Source organism: Schistocerca serialis, chromosome 3 (assembly GCF_023864345.2).
Source record: "Schistocerca serialis cubense isolate TAMUIC-IGC-003099 chromosome 3, iqSchSeri2.2, whole genome shotgun sequence".
In the NCBI taxonomy this organism is placed as follows: Eukaryota; Metazoa; Arthropoda; class Insecta; order Orthoptera; family Acrididae; genus Schistocerca; species Schistocerca serialis.
This window is the reverse complement of record NC_064640.1, coordinates 427,545,285-427,569,144: the sequence shown is the minus strand read 5'-3', so window position 1 is coordinate 427,569,144 and position 23,860 is coordinate 427,545,285. Positions and strand designations below refer to the sequence as shown.

General features: G+C 37.4%; 1 protein-coding gene across 2 annotated transcripts in view; it reads left to right on the top strand.

The window, feature by feature from the left end:
- The window catches only part of LOC126470307 (ATP-binding cassette sub-family C member 4-like), a 264,208-nt gene that overhangs the window by 182,470 nt on the left and 57,878 nt on the right, over positions 1–23,860 (top strand). For both annotated transcript variants that reach the window (XM_050098079.1, XM_050098078.1), the window contains exons 13-18: positions 2,353–2,451; positions 6,452–6,645; positions 15,337–15,691; positions 15,789–15,939; positions 22,865–22,971; positions 23,054–23,177. In XM_050098079.1, the coding sequence (XP_049954036.1) occupies positions 2,353–2,451; positions 6,452–6,645; positions 15,337–15,691; positions 15,789–15,939; positions 22,865–22,971; positions 23,054–23,177 (1,030 nt within the window). The remainder of the gene's footprint in view (positions 1–2,352; positions 2,452–6,451; positions 6,646–15,336; positions 15,692–15,788; positions 15,940–22,864; positions 22,972–23,053; positions 23,178–23,860) is intronic.

The following is a 23,860-nucleotide window of genomic DNA, read 5'->3' as shown; positions in this document are numbered from 1 at the left end:
TTCTCCAGTAGGATAGGGATAGATTAAGGGCGTGGAAGTTGACCCAATCATGCCATACGAATTTACTTTATATTATTGTCCTAGAAAAAGTGTGGAGATAGCCAACTATTAATACATGTGACAGACATGAAGTCCTATGGGTCCTACAGGGACATGAATCATTCATGGTTTGAGCTGGTTGTCATTTCTCATCAACATCAGTGGTAATTTGAGTACTGTACAGTATCAGGACATTATACTCCAGCCAATTTTCAGCCCTATTGTTAACATTTTGGTCATTGGATTGTCTTTCAAGATGATAGTGCATGTGCATATTGCATGTACCTCATGAACATCTGCATCATCATAAGTACCTTCCTCACATTCTGGCTGAGCTAAAGAGGGCTACATTGAAATAGCTGGACAGGTCTGAGCAGTAATGGCAACTGTATACTTAGGAGGATGCAAGCATGTTACAATGCAGGGGTTGAAACAACATAGTACTCAGTGCTACCCAGCATCAGATTTTGATTTCACATATGTGAATTTTTGAACAGAGATTTATTTATTTATTTATGCATTTTTTATTTATATATTTATTTTGTTAACCATAACTAGTCACACAGTATGGTGCCAAAAGGCATGAATAGCTTCTGTAGAGAAAGTCAGACTTTGGGCTTCTAACACTCTCGTTGATAAGTCAGCCAATGTGTCTATTGTTGCACCTGCATTCTATGTGGGCATGACAATGAACAGTTTGTCTGTCCACATGAATGGCCACCAACAAATTGTGGCCAAGAGACAGCTGAACCACCCAGCTGGTGAACATGCTGACCAACACAATGACTGCTTCACAGTCAGCACCAAAATGAGCTTTTCTGAATCACACAGGTAGGAAGTCTCCCTGCTATATATATTAATTTCCTGTGAACCCCCTGAACTCAACCTTTGATATTTCCTGTCCTTGACCCATCTATCCCATTCCCTGTTCTCATGCCAGCACTACACAGCCTTCAATTCTGCCAACACAGTCACTAGTCTTTCTCCCCATCCTCAACATCTCTCCTTTTCCACTCTCCTCCTCCCCCCACCCCACCCCCCACCACTGCCCCCATCTAACCTCCCGACTGCACTTAGCAGCCTTACCACATCCCTGGCACATCCATGCATGACCCCACAAGCACCACTATACCTTCACTCACCCCCATCCTGCTATCCCTCCCCTTCCACCACCCACCCATCTCCTTAGATGCAGCACCCACAGATTGCTTCTTCCATCAAGCATAGTTGCTGTATGCAATCCAGCCTCAGTGGCCAGAGACAGCAGTCTTGTATGTGTGAGTTGTGCTTGTGTGAAAGTGTGTGTTTTTTCTACTGTTAAGAAGGCCTTTTGGCTAAAAGCTCAAATGGATAGCAGTCTTTTTGTTGTGCCTGTCTGCAACTTAATGTTTTCTCTGTATGGTGAGTAGTAACCAATCTTCTCATAATATTGTCATATAAAAATGATTTCATATGTTCTCAAATGTACACAAAGAAAGAAGAGAGCACTTAAATTACTTTCAATCGCTGATTTCCCCTCAGAGTCAGCTTCAAAGCAGGGATATTGGTTTCTCTTATTAAAATAAATCATTATGTTAACAAAAATCTTAATTATATTCAGAATGAAATGTGGGTTGTGAGCTGAGTGGAGAAGTATCAGGCTAAAATTCCAAAGATTGAAGTTTCAATCATCAGTCACCTAGAGAATTTTTTCTGTAATTGCCACTTGTTTTGTCTCTGGTGAAAATGGCATATAGCACATGGTTCAGAGTCTCCTTTACACTGTAGGCTCATTATGTCTGGATAAGTTAGTACAGAGGTTTGAGGAAAACAATGGTATACCATCCTTAAAAAAAACTATAGTACAGGGCAACCAAAGTAGGATGTTTTATGTGGATCACTTTCCCTGCAATCCAGCAGTGTAATTGCCCTTAAGGAGCACCACTATAAAGCTGGTTGATACATTTGTTTTATAATTGTTTGTTGAGTTTTACAATGACAGGGATTTTAATCCAATTGACACCTATACATATACAATATGCTTTTATAAAAGAACTAATATCCTTCCGCATACTTTAAGTGAAATGATCTGACATTTTTATTGGCATTTGGCGGCTCTCCACCCTCCTTCCACATCCTTTTTTTTCATTTACAGGTACTTTTGGAAATACTTCATACACTCTTTCACAGGTTCTGAATAACTATTTTTAAAAAAGTGAAAATTATGTACAGAATTTTATTTTGATTTTATGTGCAGTAAAGTAATTGATTTATTAAATCACCAGAGAACTGTATATTCCACATTTTCATTGTTTTTTTCATTTCATGTGACAGGAAGAAAAGCTCATCAGGCGTTCAGTGCGGATCGGCTCTAAGAGGAACACTGATGTCCATGTTCCAAACAGAGGAGACACATCTGAATTAGCTGAAGTGGTAAGTATAGCTCATGGAAATTATAAGCCTCTTAAGTTATCCTTAGAATGTTTAAAGAATCTACCTATAAGATATGACATGATTAACACATGGTATTCTCATATGTAAATGATTAAGACAAGTTACTTCATATCAGACAATCATAGTCAAAATATCCTTGAAATACATTTTCATTTAACATCTGGAGTGGAAGAAGTAGTGGGGGCCATGAAATAAAAAGAGAAACCGGTAACTTGCCCATGCGCATGTGTGTTCATCTGATCTGCACGTCTGTATGTACTAATAGGAAAAATGAAAGAAGTAATTCTCATACAAACATGTGACTGCAGGAAATTTTGGAACAAATGATTTAGCAGAGGTTTGAGTCCTCCCTCGGGCATGGATGTGTGTGTTTTTCCTTAGGATCATTTAGGTTAAGTAGTGTGTAAGCTTAGGGACTGATGACCTTAGCAGTTAAGTCCCATAAGATTTCACACACATTTGAACAAATGATTTAGCAAGATTGACAGATAAATTACTACTTTAAAATCAGAAGACAGAATTGAAACAAAGAGAAATACAGACAGAAGTTATCTGATGATGGCCTAAGAAGCCAAAAGCTAGTTCATAACAAACTATTGAATAAATATTATTGTGGAACATTAATATTGTGTATACAGGTTTTAATATGTGTATTTTCCTCCAAGAACCTACGGAATATTCCATAAATATTATAACAATGAGAAAACAGACCAGGCAAACAATGTAGAACAAGTTTATTAAATATTCAAGAACACAAACCTCCTTCATGGAGTTAAAAGTTACCCACAAATGAAAGTTTGTTTGGTACTTTGAAGCCCAGCAAGGAAGGCAAAAAATGATTAACTGGCCAAAGAGCAAAGTGAATAACAAAAAAGTTTCAAGCTCAGATTCACTTGGAGTGTTCTGGAGATAATAACAGAAGCAGTCATGGTCTTGGCAAAGGGAAGCCATGTGCCCTTAACGAGCATAAAGCCAAGTCTGAAGAAGTAAACTCACCACCCTATGCTCAGCAGGGATTAGAAGTTAAATATGGCACAGTGACTGTCCAATGAAGGTTCCTTAGCAAGAGCTCTGATTGATGGACCACTACTGTAGTTGGCATCTGGCCTAGAGAACTTGAAGGAATAACTGGTTCAACAGCTGACACAGAACTGTCATTCTGTGATTGAGCTCTGGCATAAATACTGCCACTGTGTATGGATAAGGCACAGCCTGCTAGTAGGCATGTAACATCATGTTGGAAAATACTTACCAAAAAATGAGACAAGCATGGACCAGTATTTGGCATGCAGGCACTTGTGCCTGTTGTGGCAGATGATGCCTGAAGCATGACTACTTAAGGGATGCAAGTGTGTCACAGGCCTCTATCTTGTAGGAGGGTCACAGCATCCCTTCCCACAGGGCATTAATGTTGAAGTCATATTAGTGAAGAGTTATGGTTGCAACTCTATCTCCCCTCTTTTTCAAGATCTGGCAGCTCTGTCAGGATACATAGGGTGAGGAGGTGTTGTGGTGTTTGCCCTGAGGAAGTGATGTCAGAGATGGCCTGCAGCCATGTCCATAGGCTAGGGTCTAGGTGCAGGCACGTCTGGAGCAGTTGGCAATACTGGTAGCAGCCAAGGAGCAAGCTATCTGGAATGAATCAGCAATGATACAAAATGTAGTTATAGATATACTTTATGCAGATGGCTGATGGTGTGGTGTGAAAGCAACATTGACATGACATGGTAAAATTGCACCCAGAGGATGGATGTGAGGGTGAGAGCACCCAAAAGGTAGAAAAACTGTGCCTGGAGAGCATACATGAGCAGAAGAGCACTGTGTGTGTGTGTGTGTGTGTGTGTGTGTGTGTGTGTGTGTGTGTGTATTAGGCACAGAAAGGATATTCATAAAATGTGTGTGTGGATTAGGCACAGGAAAGAGAATCAGAAATTGTGTGTGTGGATTACACATGGGCTAGGGCAGGGGAAAGGAAATGGGCTCAATAGCAGAGCATTGTTGGTAGGAGTCACTGTAAGGTCCATGTGTGGTGCAGTATTTGGATGAGGATTCTGGCCATGTGCCAGAAGTAGGAAGCTGCAACAGTATTGGCCAGCGGTGGTTGGTCTTGGATGTGCATTGGGGAGACTGGTGGGTACCTCTGGTGTCATGATGACACTGGTTAGCGTCTGCTGCATTTTTTGCAAAAAAGATAAGACTTAGGGAATCACTTCTATGTTGAAGACAAATGTACTTGTTTTCAGTTGATAGGACAAAAGTTGACAGGTGGTTCTGGAGCCAATGGTGACAGTGGAGGTGATGAAAAATTCTTCTGACTAATTGCCAGTTGATGGGATGAAATGTTTGGCAGTGGTGCAGAGACAATGGTGATTATGAAGCCAATGAAAATGTTTATCCCATTGCCAATAGTGGGATGAAACGTAGAAGCTGTTGTCAATGGTGGGACAAAAGGTTGAAGCCGTCACTAGTGGTGGGATGAAACTTTTGAGCCCTGGAGCCAAAGGAAAGACTGTCTAAAGGCAAGTATGAGAAAGTCAGTTAAAAACAATATATCATTGCCAAATGTTCCAGGTTGAAACATGGAGGTGGCACTGGAGCCAGTGGAGGCACTGCAGCCAAAGGGGCTAGAAAAATCCCCATTACCAACTGGGAGGAATCTTGGAGTGGAGTCACTGGGGGCATAAAAATCCTCATTGTCAAGTGATAAGGGACAAAACTTCAAGAGGTGGCACTGGAGCTAGTAAAAATGTTCATTTGTCAACAAATGGTAGGGCAAAACATTCACGAATTTTATATCTTCATCAATAAATGAAATGTTGTGCAACGATTGAGGTGCAATAAGAACACAGCCAAGGTGAACAAGAACAATTTTATTAAATATTCAAGAACACAAGTCTCCTTCACAGAGTTTTCAGTTACCTGCAATGAAAGTTCATTTGGTACTTTGAGTGCAAAAAGGAAGGCAAGAAATGATTAACTGGCCAAAGGCCAAAGTGATTAACAAAATAAGGTTCAATTTCATATTCACTTGGAATGTTCTAGAGTTAATGACACAGGTAGTCATAGTCTTATCAAAGGGAGGCCACATGCACTTAGTTGGCATAAGGCTAATATATAAAGAAGTAAAGTCACTGTCCTAAGCTTGGTAGGGATTAGAAGTTAAACACAGCATGGCAATTGCTTGCTGAAGGTTCCTTAGCAAGAATTCTCATTGATGGACCACTACTGCCATCAGTATCTCATCCATAGAACCAAAAGGAATTAATGGTTCGATCGCTGAGATGAACGGCTGTTCTGTTATTGTGCACTGGCCTAAATACTGTCACTGTGCATCGATATGACATGGCCTACTGACATGTTGTTGTTGTCCAGTCCATTTACCAACATATGATACAAGCGCAGATCAGGCACTTATGCATGCTGTGGCAGATGATGCCTGACATGTGCCACTCACAGGACATGTGTGTGTAGCAGGTTGCTGTCTTAAGGAGAGACACAGCAGAAGACTATCAGAATGTACCACTCATACAATAGTTCTTAAGTTTTTCTCCTCTTGGGAATTTCAGTTGACAGTAATTGACTGTTATAAATGGTTTATTTGATTTATAGAAAGAGATTCAAAGATCCTCAACAGATTGAATTCCTGAATACATGTTCATATTTTCTAAAGTGATGTTAGAGTAATCTTAGTGCTTTTCAATATAAATTTATTTGTCTTGATTGAAATGTAAAGTAGCAGTTAGATTACCAGTTTTGTGCTACTGAACAATAATCTTTAGCTCACAGCTCCTAATGCAATGTGTATCATAACACACTGTTGTGTTTTCAGCAACACCTTTAGTTTACAATAAGTGGTTATATTGACAAAGAAGGTAAAACAAACATAATGCATTAGGAAATAAATGACATTTCTTCCAGTACTGTAATAAGTATGGGGAAACAGATTGGGCTAGACTTAACTGTAATTTCTTTTTTAAAGAGTGTGTTGCTGGAAGAAAGTGGTAAGGTGCTTGATGACGACCAGGAAGAAAAAATTGGAGAAGGATTCACATGGTCTACATATTGGCATTATTTCAGAGCAGGAGGAAATGTGTGCACACTTGCAGTAATTCCTTTCTTTTTCTTGATTGCTCAAATTGCAACAAGTGGGTCTGACTACTGGTTGACATACTGGTAAGCTTACAAAAGATTCTCTGTTTAGTAGTTTACATTTAAAGGAGGAGTATGTAGTGTTTTCTATATGAAAAATACAATAAATGTCTAGATGTATGTGTTAACAAAATACCACAGAGATATATTGGTGCCTGACATGACAGTAAACATCACCTGTAAAAATAACTGAAGTCATTTGTAGACATAAGTATAATTCACTCATATAAATCATAAGTACAATGCCATATAATAACCTGCTTTTATATCATAATGTTTAGCATGCTTGTTTACAATGAAGGAAGGCAAGTCAGGCCACGGCTGAATCCACATACTATACTAATAACTGTTAATATGATAACCTGGCCAGTCAGAGAAGCAGTTTTAAGTAAACTTCCACAGTTTTCTAAACAAATGCCAAGTTGTTTCCCTATGTGTGCCTCCGAAATACAACAATCTATCAGTTAAAATGTGAATTTACACTGAGCAAAGTCCACTCAGTTTATAGACAGAGGGTGCATGCAGCTTTCATTGTGATAAGCACACTGGACCCTTCAGAAGTAGACGGGTTCAAATGCTCATCTGGCCATCCAGATTTATGTTTTCCATTGTTTCTGTAAATAGTTTAAGTCAATACCAAGCTGATTCCTTCGAAAACAGTACCCCAACTTACTTCCCAATCCTTGTCCATTTTGAGCATGTGTTCTGATTCTAATAACCTCATTGTTGATGGTCCATCAAATCATAATTTTCCTTCCTCTCTTTTTCATTGACCCATCCTCACAATGTATGTGGTCTTAAATGTTCAAAGCACTAATGTGGTTTATGACTTGGCTGGTGCACACTGAAAAGTTATCTATAAGATCACATAGAAATTGCAAGTGTTATGCACTCCAAATTGTCAAAATTAGATGGAGTAAATTGCTCAGAATTTCTTTAAGGAAATTTTAAAAATATTTGAAATTCTCCTTGGATAAAAGTGTGTGACAAGATATGAGAACTCTTCCAACCACAGATTTAAATTGTAAGAAACATTTCCTAACACCTTAATGAATACACTGAAACACAGACTAAATTATACATAGTTCATAAGAGTTACTTGTAACTTAGTCACCTATTTCTTAATATCCCATCGATTTCTATAAGCTAGGTGAAAAGCACAACACACACAACGTCTCTATTAAAAAGACTTCTGTGGATTGGCAGTGGTTTGCACTGCAGGCACCCACATTCGCACTCTAAAACAAAACCATCTGTTTGTTTCTGCAGGCCAACACATAATGATGCTGTAGCCTGAAAAACTCACCTGTCCTTCATATGCTGTGCAGGTTCTGACATTGCACTCCTGTCGATGTCACATGTGTACACTCTGAATAAATTTGTAATCCTGGGAAGAGTTTAACTGGTCATAAAATAAGTAATAAACATATCTGATCAAAACAGGCTATATTGTTGAGATCTTGTGTCTCCTAATGAAATTGGGATGCATAAGTCTTATATTCAAAATCAGATATGCATGTGCACCATGTCAGAATTCAGTAACCTCCATGTGAGCCACTAATTCTGAGTAATAATTTCCCCACCATACTTTTTACAAACTAGCAACATCTGTGGGAGATCTCACACACGCAGTGATTCCTACACTAGATATACTGCTGTGTGGGACGTTGTGTATGAAATGTCAGGATACTTAAGATATTGGTTAGCACCATTCATAATAAGGTGCTCCACTACTGTTATATTTCTCCATTACATCCTGACCATAAGGCCATCAGTGATTACTTACAAAACACCTATAATATACACAGTAAGATAGTACTTTTGAGAGGCATGACACAGTCAACCAAAATAAGCTTTGTTCATCCAAACTAAACACTTCTAATTCTATAGTTACTGTTACCATTCAAAATAAAACATTTGTGCATTAGTTAAAGTCTTTTTATATGTGATTTCACAGGGTTTTACTTTACAACATTAAATAAACCACCAATTCAGTTTAGTATGCCAGTGAGGCTGACCCCCACCAGTGACATGGTCTGCTCTTAGCTAACTGCCATCACAATCGTCCTCAAACAAAGGGGCCCTACTCCTGTTTGTAAATATTTTTCTGCCTGTGATGTTAGATGCTTCACTTCTAGTAACATCAGTACTTAAAATATTTTTACTAGCTCCAACAGAGCAACTCTCACAATACTTTTAGGATATACCTTACTTATCCAAACAGTATATTTACTGATGAACTTTGTCATGTACTCCCCTCTTCAGGGACAGGAACAAGTCCATTCTGCTGTTGCAAAGATGTGCCTCTCCCCTCAAACTGCATCTTAATTTTTAGTTTCACTGGAAGTATTCCTATGCCACTTTTCTAGAACATACAGGACACCTATTTGGCACCTCTGAGAGACATGGCTGCCACCCACTTTTAGCAGCCTTGATTCTATCACTGCCATTCCTTCTAACCTTTGTAATATTGGCCAGACATTGTTGCCTCACATCTGTCTGAATTTTGCTGCTCCGCTTGATTAAAAATTCCATAGTACTCACACTAAATGTTGGATTTAGATGTGGATTTCATCAATAAATTGCAATATCCTAGCTGCTTATTTTAACCCTATTATTTATGGTTACTACTTTATTCATCTTCAGCAACTGTAAGTACATTTTTTGAGAACATCAGCAACCAGTTGCACAAAATAAATCTTATTTCTTTACTGGTTTCAGGCACTTATTGCCTGACTTTGGAAGATTAGAATTCCCACTTCATTAGTCAGTGTCCATAATAAGCTGGTGCATACAGCATAATACTGGAGTTATACAGATCATAATGCTTGCACAAACATGGTATAAGGACATGAAATGACAAGTGCAGACATCATGCAAGAACTCTTGATGTTTGCACTCATTGTTTGTTGTCCTTGTACCATATTTGTACATGTACCAAGATATATATGACTGCAGTACTATGTTGCATACACCTGCTTATTTCTAATGCTCACTGATAATGTGGTAATTCTGATTTTCTGAAGAACAACACTAACTACCTGAAAGAAACAAAATTTCTTTTGTGCAACTGATTGCCAATTTGTTCAACAAAAACAGGTTATGTTTTCCCTCATTTTACGGGATTACATAATATGTTGTTGTTGTTGTGGTCTTCAGTCCTAAGACTGGTTTGATGCAGGTCTCCATGCTACTCTATCCTGTGCTAGCTTCTTCATCTCCCAGTACCTACTGCAACCTACATCCTTCTGAATCTGCTTAGTGTATTCATCTCTTGGTCTCCCTCTATGATTTTTACCTTCCATGCTGCCCTCCAGTACTAAATTGGTAGCCAGCCGGTGTGGCCGAGTGGGTCTAGGCGCTACAGTCTTGGACCACACGACCGCTACGGTCGCAGGTTCGAATCCTGCCTCGGGCATGGATGTGTGTGATGTCTTTAGGTTAGTTAGATTTAAGTAGTACTAAGTTCTGGGGGACTGATGACCTCAGAAGTTAAGTCTCATAGTGCTCAGAGCCATTTGAACCATTTGAACTAAATTGGTGATCTCTTGATGCCTCAGAACATGTCCTATCAACCGATTCCTTCTTCTAGTCAAGTTTTGCCACAAACTCCTATTCTCCCCAATTCTATTCAATACCTCCTCATTAGTTATGTGATCTACCCACTTAATTTTCAGCATCCTTCTGTAGCACCACATTTTGAAAGCTTCTATTCTCTTCTTGTCCAAACTATTTATCATCCATGTTTCACTTCCATACATGGCTACACTCCATACAAATACTTTCAGAAACGACTTCCTGATACTTAAATCGATACTTGATGTTAACAAATTTCTCTTCTTCAGAAACGCTTTCCTAACCATTTCCAGTCTACATTTTATATCCTCTTTACTTCGACCATCATCAGTTATTTTGCTCCCCAAATAGCAAAACTCCTTTACTACTTTAAGTGCCTCATTTCCTAATCTAATTACCTCAGCATCAACCGACTTAATTCAACTACATTCCATTATCCTAGTTTTGCTTTTGTTGATGTTCATCTTATATCCTCCTTTCAAGACACTGTCCATTCTGTTCAACTGCTCTTCCAAGTCCTTTACTGTGTCTGCCATAATTACAATGTCATCGGTGAACCTCAAAGTTTTTATTTCTTCTCCATGGATTTTAATACCTAGTCCAATTTTTTTCTTTTGTTTCCTTTACTGCTTGCTCAATATACAGATTGAATAACATTGGGGAGAGGCTACAACCCTGTCTCCACTCCCTTCCCAACCACTGCTTCATTTTCACATCCCTCGACTCTTATAACTGCCATCTGGTTTCTGTACAAATTGTAAATAGCCTTTCGCTCCCTGTATTTTACCCCAGCCACCTTCAGAATTTGAAAGAGAGTATTCCAGTCAACATTGTCAAAAGCTTTCTCTAAGTCTGCAAATGCTAGAAATGTAGGTTTTCCTTTCCTTAATCTAGCTTCTAAGATAAATCGTAGGGTCAGTATTGCCTCACGGATTCCAATATTTCAATGGAATCCAAACTGATCTTCCCTGAGATCATCTTCTACCAGTTTTTCCATTCATCTGTAAATAATTCGTATTATTACTTTGCAGCTGTGATGTATTAAACTGATAGTTCGGTAATTTTCACATATGTCAACAGCTGCTTTGTTTGGAATTGGAATTATTATATTCTTCTTGAAGTCTGAGGGTATTTCACCTGTCTCATACATCTTGCTCACCAGATGGTAGAGTTTTGTCTGGACTGGCTCTCTCAAGACTGTCAGTAGTTCTAATGGAATGTTGTCTACTCCCGTCTGGAACCGCAAGAGCGCTACGGTCGCAGGTTCGAATCCTGCCTCGGGCATGGATGTTTGTGTTGTCCTTAGGTTAGTTAGGTTTAACTAGTTCTAAGTTCTAGGGGACTAATGACCTCAGCAGTTGAGTCCCATAGTGCTCAGAGCCATTTGAACCATTTTGTCTACTCCCGGGGCCTTGTTTCGAATCAGGTCTTTCAGTGCTCTGTCAAACTCTTCGCGCATTATCATATGTCCCTTTTCATCTTCATCTACATCCTCTTCCATTTCCATAAAATTGTCCTCAAGTACATCACCCTTGTATAGACTCTCTATATATATACTCCTTCCACCTTTCTGCTTTCCCTTCTTTGCTTAGAATTGGGTTTCCATCTGAGCTCTTGATATTCATATGAGTGGTTCTCTTTTCTCCAAAGGTCTCTTCAATTTTCCTGTAGGTAGTATCTATCTTACCCCTAGTGAGATAAGCCTCTACATCCTTACATTTGTCCTCTAGCCATCCCTGCCCAGTCATTTTGCACTTTCTGTCGATCTCATTTTTGAGACATTTGTATTCCTTTTTGCCTGCTTCACTTACTGCATATTTATATTTTCTCCTTTCATCAATTAAATTCAATATTTATTCTGTTACCCAAGGATTTCTACTAACCCTCATCTTTTTACCTACTTGATCCTCTGCTGCCTTCAGTACTTCAGCCCTCAAAGCTACCCGTTCTTCTTCTACTGTATTTCTTTCCCCCATTCCTGTCAATTGTTCCCTTATGCTCTTCCTGAAACTCTGTACAACCTATGGTTTAGTCAGTTTATCCTGGTCCCATCTCCTTAAATTCCCACCTTTTTGCAGTTTCTTCAGTTTTAATCTACAGTTCATAACCAATAGATTGTGGTCAGAGTCCACATCTGCCCCTGGAAATGTCTTACAATTTAAAACCTGGTTCCTAAATCTCTGTCTTACCATTATATAATCTGTCTGATACCTTCTAATATCTCCAGGCTTCTTCCATGTATACAACCTTCTTTAATGATTCTTCAACCAAGTGTTAGCTGTGATTAAGTTATGCTCTGTGCAAAATTCTACCCGGCGGCTTCCTCTTTCATTTCTTCCCCTCAATCCATATTCACTTACTATGTTTCCTTCTCTCCCTTTTCCTACTATCAAATTATAGTCACCCATGACTATTAAATTTTCGCCTCCCTTCACCATCTGAATAATTTATTTTATTGCATCATACATTTCATCAATCTCTTCGTCATCTGTGGAGCTAGTTGGCATATAAACTTGTACTACTGCGGTATGCTTGGGCTTCGTATCTTTCTTGGCCACAATAATGCGTTCACTATGCTGTTTGTAGTAGCTTACCCGCACTCCTATTTTTTTTTATTCATTATTAAACCTACTCCTGCATTACCCCTATTTGATTTTGTATTTATAACCCTGTTATTTTCCTCTTTGATATTCCACTGCCACTACTATTGCTCAAAATATTAATCACATTTGGAAGTGTTTTGATGTAATTCATTTGACATTTTCATATTGTTACAAAATTTCATTAAATAATTGTATATACTGTTGTGTTCCCCAAGACAAGCATGGTGTCCAACAAGAAAGGTAGCAGGAAGCAAACCCTATACCACAGAAAATAGGCGCTGTACAGGGTAGCTTGCTTGCATGCTAGCATCTGATTTGATCTCAGAGTAGTTGTAACTATAACACAGATATGATGAGCAACACAATGCCAAACAAGAAATTATCATTTATTAAAAATAAAATACAGTTAATACTCAACCTTAAGTGGTGTATGATGCTTGGCTTTGTAGTTAAAGTCCTACACACATCTAACCTTTTACAGTAAAAGAGAATGATATGATCTACAGATGTTCAGTCTGTACTGCTCTAATTACCAGTTAGTTGTTCAGTCTCTTATAATTTTAATTAATATTGTGTTTATACTGGTTGCTAGTGAGGAGGAAAATTAGTTATCAGTATTTTATTAATGATCTCATCATAAGTAGCCATATCACAGTCATCACAGTCGCTCAAGAAAGTTATAATTAAGCTTTACTTGTTTAATCAGAATCGGACGATGACTCTCCTAGTCTGCAGTCTCGATGATTCGAAGCGATCTGCAATCCTGTGTAAATAAAATATCTTGGTTTTCTTGTGTTGCGTAGTCAGTCGGGAAACCTCAGATCAAGCGGAAAGTTTGCTTTGATAGAGTTTAATTATCCGATGAAATAATGGAGCTCTTGCATCTAATAATTGCAGGTTCATTTCCAATTCATCGGAAGTTCCCTTCTGATTACCAACTAAACGACACATCCATGCAAATTTCCAATTATAGAATACATATATAATGAAATTCCTTACACACCTTTGATGTAAATGCTCAGTATATATTTTCTTGAGTAGCATACAATATATTTTCAATCTCATTCTTCCAGTAATCTCAATAGCAAAATTACAATTATTCAATGCGGCTATTTGGCACGGAGAAGATCCTAGAAGTCCTCTCAACACACCAGAGAGAATATTACCAAGAGTAATCATGCACTCATAGAATAATAATAGTACTGTACTACTTTGCAAATCAATTCTGCGAGTATATAGATGGTCAAGTAGGAAACATAATTCACTCATAGAATTGTGAAGGGATAATTAGTAGAATATAAAGAGATATTACACTCTGATGTGAATGACACTTTGGCACTCAGCGTTTACAGTCTAATGATCACTTGTTAACAGGAACTGGGCCGCAACGGCAGCAAATGGAACTCATCAGTGACTGATGAATAACTGCAAATGGAATTGCAGGCAACTGTTGCTTGCAATGCACTGTCCAAGTGTGACTGCATCCACATTTATCCACAAGCAGCAGAAGGTTGTCAATGTGTGATCTATGTCACAGTGTTCCTGGTGTCAGGAGCCTCTGTGGTGGCAGACATAACTATTGTTGGATGGAGTTAACTGTTTGTAGGTCTTGTGGTGGATGCGTAGTGTCCTGTTTATGAACTCCATCTTGCTTGTAACTGATCAGAACTTTGTTGCCCCACAGTCGAAGATTGCCTGATTGATGGTGCCCTCTGTAGCTATGCTGTGTATCAGATGTGATGGCATAAGCAGCAGTACCGTACACTGTGTTCAATATTAATGGTGTCCTCAGTGAACTCTTCTCAGCAGAGTTACAATTATTCAATGCTGTTCACAATTTTCTTTTACCAGACTGACAAAGACTGTCTTTAGTGTTCACAGTTTTTGGACTGATTCAGTTTTTGGGATGCAGTGCCACACTCTCTGAAACAGTCTTCATATTCATGGGCAACAATAAGACTTAAAATAGTTTAGGCTATAATTCAGCCAGCATTAATAGGAGCAAAGACAACTTTAATAACAAAATCTCATCACCTGCACTTTTCTCTGTCTTTTTGTCGGCTGGTTTGTACAGGTGTACAAATTCCCATAAATGAGTGTCAAATGTTGAAAAGGTGGCAAATGATTCATAATTCCTTAATATTATCTAGATGTAGTAGTCTGATGCATGATTACATACTGTAGACATTAAAAAAGAAGTATTATATTAGCAACAATAATTAAATAAAACATTATTTTGATTTATGAATTATCTGTAAAACTAGACTACTGCAACCCAATTTTTTACAGTAAAGTTCAGTTAATTATTACTGAATGGTGCTGAGTCTCACATCAGACTTTACACCAAGAAATGATCAGCTGATACCACTAATGACTTCTTGCAGTTACAGGTTTTTAAGAAAATTATGTTCACTAGTATATGTATTCTCTTTGATTGTGGCCCTGAAATTTCATCTCCTTTTTTCCTTTGACTATATAATACTTTTGTCACAATACCATACTCAGTAAAACAGATAGCTATTAAATACTGTTCCAGGTCAAATACGGAAGCAGAAAGATATTCTACTAGTGGATATCATGTGGCAACAAATGATACAGATCAGTACAAGATAGAGCTGTGGGATCATGAGCCAACCAGTGAAACATTTGTAGAAGGATATGGTATTCTTGTAGCAGGTTGTGTAGTTCTTACACTGCTTCGATCTGCAGCTTTCTTCAAACTGTGTATGCGTGCATCTCGAAACCTGCATAATAGGGCATTTGAAGCGTTACTACTTTCAAAAATGCGTTTTTTTGATACAAATCCATCTGGTCGAATCCTCAATCGGTTCTCAAAAGATGTAGGAGCAATGGATGAACTTTTACCACAGGCTATGCTCTTCATGACTCAGGTACTTAACTTCATTAGAAAATTTTGTTAAATTAACACTATGTAATGATTTTTATTCAATTATAATCTTAAATGTAATCTTTCACTTCATTTTTTAGATATATTTAACTTTGTGTGGGATAATGGTAATGGTTATCATTGTCAACTATTACCTTATTATTGCCATTGTCATCTGTGCTGTTTTCTTCTACTACATCTCAATTGTTCTAATATCAACTGCTAGAGAGGCCAAAAAACTTGAAGCAATGAGTGAGTATAAATTACATAGTAATAGTATACCAGTTACTTTCATTTATGAGCATCTACCATTATTTTATTTTCCACTTATGTATCTTATTTCTTGATTGTCAGTTACATATAATTTTTCTGTGTTACTGAATTTCCATTTAATTTTATAATAATTGTGAGGCTATGTATACAAAGAGGGATTAGTCTTATCATTTAGCACTTTACACAGAAATAATTTTATGGTGTGATATGCAAATAATGTTAACAACTATTTCAAGATTATAACAGACACAGATTGCCATGTTTCTGCAATCATTTATTTTCCTATAAGAGATGAATCAGCAGAGGTGACAGCTAGTATTTGGTTAGCCATAAGATCATAGTAATTATCTTTTCAATGTGTCATTAAATGTCTGTCATATTTGTCACAGCATCTCCTATTCATATTGCAACTGGTTTTATAAAAGTGATAATAATAATAATAATAATAATAATAATAATTTTATTGCCATTCGGCCATTACAGCAATAGATAACGTCATATACATACTAAAATAGAGCACTTGCCCACGAAAGGCAAAGGCCCTGAGTTCGAGTCTCGGTCGGGCACACAGTTTTAATCTGCCAGGAAGTTTCATATCAGCGCACACTCCGCTGCAGAGTGAAAATCTCATTCTGGAAACATCCCCCAGGCTGTGGCTAAGCCATGTCTCCGCAATATCCTTTCTTTCAGGAGTGCTAGTTCTGCAAGGTTCGCAGGAGAGCTTCCGTAAAGTTTGGAAGGTAGGAGATGAGATACTGGCAGAAGTAAAGCTGTGAGTACTGGGTGTGGGTCGTGCTTCGGTAGCTCAGTTGGTAGAGCACTTGCCCGCGGAAGGCAAAGGTCCCGAGTTCGAGTCTCGGTCAGGCACACAGTTTTAATCTGCCAGGAAATTTCATATCAGTGCACACTCCACTGCAGAATGAAAATCTCATTCTGGGAACATCCCACAGGCTGTGGCTAAGCCATGTCTCCGCAATATCCTTTCTTTCAGGAGTGCTAGTTCTGCAAGGTTTGCAGGAGAGCTTCTGTAAAGTTTGGAAGGTAGGAGATGAGATACTGGCAGAAGTAAAGCTGTGAGTACTGGGTGTGAGTCGTGCTTCGGTAGCTCAGTTGGTAGAGCACTTGCCCGCGAAAGGCAAAGGTCCCGAGTTCGAGTCTCGGTCGGGCACACAGTTTCAATCTCCCAGGAAGTTTCATATGAGCGCACACTCCGCTGCAGAGTGAAAATCTCATTCTGGAATACTAAAATACAATTAATAGTTTGAAAGAAACAACAGGTTTGTTGTTAATATTATAGTATTATATTACAGTTGATAAATTCTCTTATATCATAGAATGGGTGGAGGACTAGCCAGTCATAAATTTTTTGTTTGAATAATTGTTCAGTTAATTCTTTAACAGACTGAGGAAGATTATTAAATAATTTGTACCCCATTATTTCGTAGCTGTTGAGTGACTTTGACAATCTGTGGTAAGGAATATAGAGGCACTTATTCCTTCTTGTATTGTGGCTATGTACATTTTCTCTGGTTTTTGTTTCTGGTTATTTCTTCTTCATATAAATTAGAACATAGTATATGTACAAGTTTATAACAGTCATGATTTTCTGTTCACAGAACAATGGTTTACAGTGTGCCTTATATGCAGAACCAGTAATTATCCTAATAGCTTTTTTTTGCAGTATATGTCATGTACACAGCTAGAGTTCCCCCACAAAATAATTCCATATGTTATTATACTTTGAAAGAATGAAAAAGAGTATGTTCTAACATATTTTTCAGGAACACAATCCATAAGTCGCCTTAACAGGTAAATAACTCTTGACAATTTACCACTAATATATTGTACATGTTGACCCCAAGATTATTTATCATCAATGTATACCCCCAAAAATTTGACATAACTTGGATCATCTGACAGAAGCTTGTCTCTAAGACTACAGACCATCTGCTGTGTTTTGTTTTCATTCAGCAGGAATCCATTTGCCTTGAACCAATAGGATGCTCGGTCAATTGTCTTTGCTGCACAAGTTTTAAGGCTATTGAAATCATCACTAGCATGAAGAAATGTTGTATCATCTGCATACAACACAGTGGTGGACTTGATAAATGACGGCAGTTCATTTATCATTATCAGGAACAAAAAGGGGCCCAGCACAGATCCCTGCGGAACACCTACCTTGACTTGTTCTATACTCGACGTTTCTCTCCCTACAAAAACAACTTGCTTACGATTCTGAAGATATGATTTTATTGATTTAAGGCTCTTGTGTCTAATGCCCTAGAATTCCAGTTTTTCTACGAGTGGCTTATGCTTTACACAGTCAAAAGCTTTGCTTCGATCACAAAATGTGAGTTGAGCATAGCCCTTATCCCCAAACGCTTGATGTAAGTATTTGACTACAAAGTCTGTAGCATCCACAGTAGACAACTTTTTCCTAAAACCATACTGAGATTCACTAATTATTCCTAATTTTTCAAAATAGACAGATAGCTGTTGGTAAATTACACATTCCAGTATTTTAGAAAAAGCTGGAACTATGGAGATTGGTCTGTAACTGGAAGGTGAGTCCATATCTCCCTTTTTATGTATTGGAACTACCCTAGCCACTTTGAGTTCTTCGGGAAAATATCCATCAGATATGCATTTATTTATACAGAATGTTAAGGGGTACACAATATAGTCTATTACTTTCTTTAGTAAATTACAGGATATGTCTTATGTATCTACACTGTCTGAAGATTTCATCCGTTTTACAATGCTTAGGACATGACCAGGTGAGACCTTGGAGAACATGAATGTACCTGTGTCTGTTGGTGTGCTGCAAACATTTTTAGGAAGTAACTCTGATGAATTGATATCAGGTTTCCTACATCTTCAACATATTTAATAAAGAAATCATTGAACTTTTGGGGACTTATATTAATTTTTTTGCTTGTGGTTAAATGAGATAAAACACAAACTTAGAGGATTTAATTATGACACAAAGTTTAATGTAAGAAAACATCAATCATTTTTTATAAGATGTTTCTGTAAAATTCAATTCTACAGTTATAAATACTTGCTTTTGATAGAATGCAAAATGAAATACAACTTGGAAAAATAGACAAAACACAAGCAATGCTTTGTAAACAATTTCTACATGCTATTCTAACTGTCAGCTGTCTTTATGTAAGAAATGTGTCTAACTAACTTTAAAGTTCTGTGGTCTTACTGATATAAGCTTTCACCAGTAGCTAGTGCCACGTCACAGTGGAAGTTAAGATTCTACTATCACTCTTGGGTTAAATTGTTGGTTTCAGACACATACATAAACACACACACACATATATCCTTGTACTGGTACCTCTGATGAAAAAAAAATCAGAACCACAGGTTTTAAGATGTGGTACAATAGAACTTTATTTTTTAGCAGAGCAAATGTTGTATCTGAAATTTTAAAATGTGCAGAAAAGTGTTAAAGTAACGTTTTAACAAGTCTAAATTTCAGAACCCCCCCCCCCCCCCCCCCAACCACCTCCAGAAGGCCTCAGTACTGGAATCTTTTTTTTTTTTTTTTTTTTTTTTTTTGGCCATACCTTTTTGTACCACCCTGTATATCTGAAATGACACATATATTAAAGCTAGGGCAGACCTGATCACAATGATTGTAGATAAACATTTTGGATTGTCTGCCACTGAATTAACAAAACAAGACATAAATAAAAATTAATCATTATGTATGTGTACTGCCCACCACTAAGGGCCACCACTGATGGTACAATTAGTAATAACTTCTTTAACATTTTGGAGACTATAGGCATGGTGCAAAAGGTAAACACTGCTGTTAGGATATCAAAAGATTCATCATGAGTCTTGGACGCTGTACTTACAGATATTGACAGGGAAAATCATAAAGTATTTATAAAAGATCTTGACTTCTCTGATCATTAGTGTCAGATATTGAAGTCAAATAAAAGTCTACTAAAAATGCAGGCCTACTAAAAGATCTTCTCTGAGCATAAAACGCATACTTATTCTAGGGTATTGGCAAATTAAATATGAGATGAAGTGTAAATGAAAAACAAATTAGGTACTGAGTTCTCTAAATTGTGCACATTATTGAAATTAATATCGGAGGAGACAGTTTCCAAAGTAGCCACTTCAACAGTAGCAGCTAAGGAGTAGTATCTTAGGAGAATAAATTGATTGCTGCAGGTATTAGTAAGTCCTCCCATATTATTGTATAATACAGCTTAGAACTACAGACTACATGAAAATTCAGATCACATGTGAACTACGACTGAATCATTAAATCTCTGGAAAGTAAACACCTACTGAAGTTGACAATAGATCTAGTAAGTTATTAAAATGCTCCTGTAACCATGTAAGTAAAATACATTGCTTTATTTTTGATCCATCACTTAACCAATGGTTAGTTCATTAAGGGCTAAATTATGTTGTAAAACCACTGTATAAGAAGGGAGCTAAGGCACATACTGCTAGCTATCAGCCAGTCTCACTACTCACAGGATTTTTCCAAAGTTCTGGAGAAAATAAGCACCTTAGTTACCATAATGCCTTCAGTGAAAGTCAGTTTGGATTTCAAAAAAGATTATAAAATAAAGATGTTTGTAATATTTTGTGACTTAAGGAAAGCATTTGATTGTGTCAGTGGCCAAATACATTTACACAAGGCTACATGCCTGGGTATAGGGGGTGCAACAGGATAACGGGTTGGTTAATACCTTTCTAACAGAAAGCAGAAAGTTGTATTGTATTGGATAGTTAAGGAGAGGTCTCAGCATCATCATAATGGGCTACCATCACATGTAGAGTGCCTTAGGGCTCAGTTCTGAGCCTCCAACTTTATTATTGTTCTACCTCTTTGTACACAATATCATAAATTCACCATCTTTCCTGATGACACTGTGGTACTTATTGATGATAATTCATTAGAAAAACTTGAGGTGCCAGCTAATAAGGTCTTTGGGGATATCATTATCTGTTTAACATAAATGATCTTTCTGATAATTACAGTAAAACAAGTTGTATTCATTACATGAATGCATGGTGTCTGAAAGAACAGACACCACACAGAATCTGCAGCTGTGAAACATTGTGTGTAAATTGAAGGGGATCACTGTTGTCCGCTGCATTGGGACCTCATGCGGCATCAGTGGCAATGAGTGAAAATGTGTATCGAACTGGGATTTGAACTAGGTAAGTGCATTAACCGCTGTGCCATCTGGGACACAGGATTATCACATCTGCACGGATTATCTTGCACACCTCAGGGCTGATTCACATTCCCACTGAGCACCACTTATCCACAGTCCCTGTCCTTTTTACTCATGTTCACTACACTGAGAGTCTCACAGGAGATTGGATGTATTTGTGCTTCAGTACTGAAGGAGGTGGATTCAATGCCCACTAGCCATATCAATTATATGAATGTGTGGTTTCTGTTCTTTCAGACATGTCCAAAAGAACAGACATCACACATTCATATAACTGATATGCCTAGATGAGCAATGGATCCACCTCCTTCAGTGCAGATGCACAAATACCTCTAATCTCCTGTGGGAATCTCAGTGTAGTGAACGAGAGTAAAATGGACAAGGACTATAGATGGGTGACTCTCAGTGGTAATGTGAATCAGCTGTGAGGTGTGCCAAGGTAGTCCATGCAGTTGTGATACCACTGTGTTCTGGATGGTGCAGTGGTTAACACATATGCCTAGTGAGTGGGAGATCCTGGGTTCAAATCCCAGTCTGGTACACATTTTCACCCATTGCCGTTGAATCCACGTAGTGCCCCGCTGCAGCTGACAGCAGTGATCCCCTTCAATTTACTTATAAAGTTTTATTTGATTATATAAAAACTCCTAAGATGTATAAATAGGAGACAAACTAGGTGACCAGCAACTGGCCAGGGTGTATACTTGAAAATACCTGATCTTAAATATTGATAGCAAACTAAACTGTCCACACCCCATCCTGGATCAGTGCAAAAAACTGTTTTTTGCAACTAATGCTTTAAACATTGTTTGCTCCTATAGAAACATGTAAAGTATTAAATCAGCTTATTGTGACTGCTTATATCATTATGGCACACAGAATCATATTTTGGTGAAATCAGACACTGTTTACAAAAGTGCTTTCTGCACAAAAAGAGTCATAAGAAGCGCGTATGAAGTTCACACTAGAACCACATGTAGAAATCTTTTTAAAATCCTAATATCCACTGTATAATATATATTCTGCCAAAAGTGGTCACATTTTAAACCTAATAGTGTGTATCACAGTGATGATATGATAAGGAAAAAGGTGTCCACTATGAGCATACATCATGGCTGAGTATGGTACAAAAGGGGGTGTATTTCAGTGGCTGTAAGGTTTTTAATTCTGTCCTTTCACAAGTTTAATATTTAGTACATGATAAGTTTTTGCTTAAAGAACTTAAGACAGTTCCTATTGCAAGAGTCATTTTACACTATAGAACAGTTCCTTAACAGTGATGCTCCTGTAACACTCAAATAAATTCCCAGATCCATATTTATGTGTTTGTTTATTTATTTCTATAAACATAATTAAAAACATTTGTTTCCCATTGTAGAACCTAAGTCATAGATACCTTAATATGATATTCATTAGCATTATTTACATAATAGCATAAAATGTAACCACAAAAAACTTTTGAAACAGACATGTTCCACATCATGTGATATAGTCACAACACGAAAATATATAAATAAATAAAATTATTATAACTTTTATGGATTGTTTTCTCACAGTGTGTGTCATATGTAAGAATACAAGTCAGTTTATTAATTCTCAGCTATGAAACAGATTTTCCATCTTTTCTTTAAAAAACCGTGCACCAACAATTCCTGCCTTTCAGTATTTGATTACTGTTATTACAGAAAGAAGCCCTGTATTTTCACATCTCTCAGATTCTCTTAATGGTCTTAGCACCATTCATGCATCTGGTACCCAGGGAAAAATCTGTGATGAGTTTGACACACATCAGGTAGCTGTTATGATAGTTTTTTTTTAATGAATATACAATTGTTTGCTTTTCTTTAATACTGTTAGTTCATCTGTTTTTGCAGGATCATCACACTGCAGGCTGGTTTTTATTCATAACAACTGGTATAACTTTAGGATTCTGGCTTGACTTCCTAAATGCAATTTTTATTACTGTAGTAACATTCAGTTTTCTCATCCTTGAATCTGGTAAGTATGATTCAGTTACAAAGTATGTTTCCTTCAATTATAATCTGTTAAACCAAGAACTGTTTCCTTCTTACAAGAGAGATATCTAAGCAAACTACAGCATTACTAGTCCTGTTTTATTCATTTCATAATATCATCAAGTATCAATTTTACTTTCCTCCAAATAGTTAACAGTATTATTTTTTTAAGTTGTTTTTGTTTCCAGTCTTTTTCACCTACCATCTGTACAACATTTGTATCATCCTCAGTAAATTACTGAAAAGACATATAGCAAAATCTCACAAAATTTATTTTGTTGCATTTAAGGAGTATGATAAAAAACTGTTTTTGTATCTCAGATATCTATCTTCTAAACTGTTTACTTTGAGTGGGAAGGGCTCCATTTCTAGATATTCATCCCATGCTCAAAATCTACTATGACATATTGTTGTCAATGCTAAATCTTAAAACTGGCAACAAAAATTAGCTAGGTGTCCTCTGTTGTCAATATTTGATTTTTGCTTGTTATCTATGCATCCATAAATTAGGGATAGCTCTTTTTCTGTCCAAGTGTAATGTACCTTCCATCTCAGTAACAGTATTGTTCTGCTCTGTTTGTGCTACTCTGGAATTCTCAAATTTTTCCCCTCAGTGTGATAGAGCTCACTACAGAGCATTTCCTCCAATCGTGTCCCCAATATACT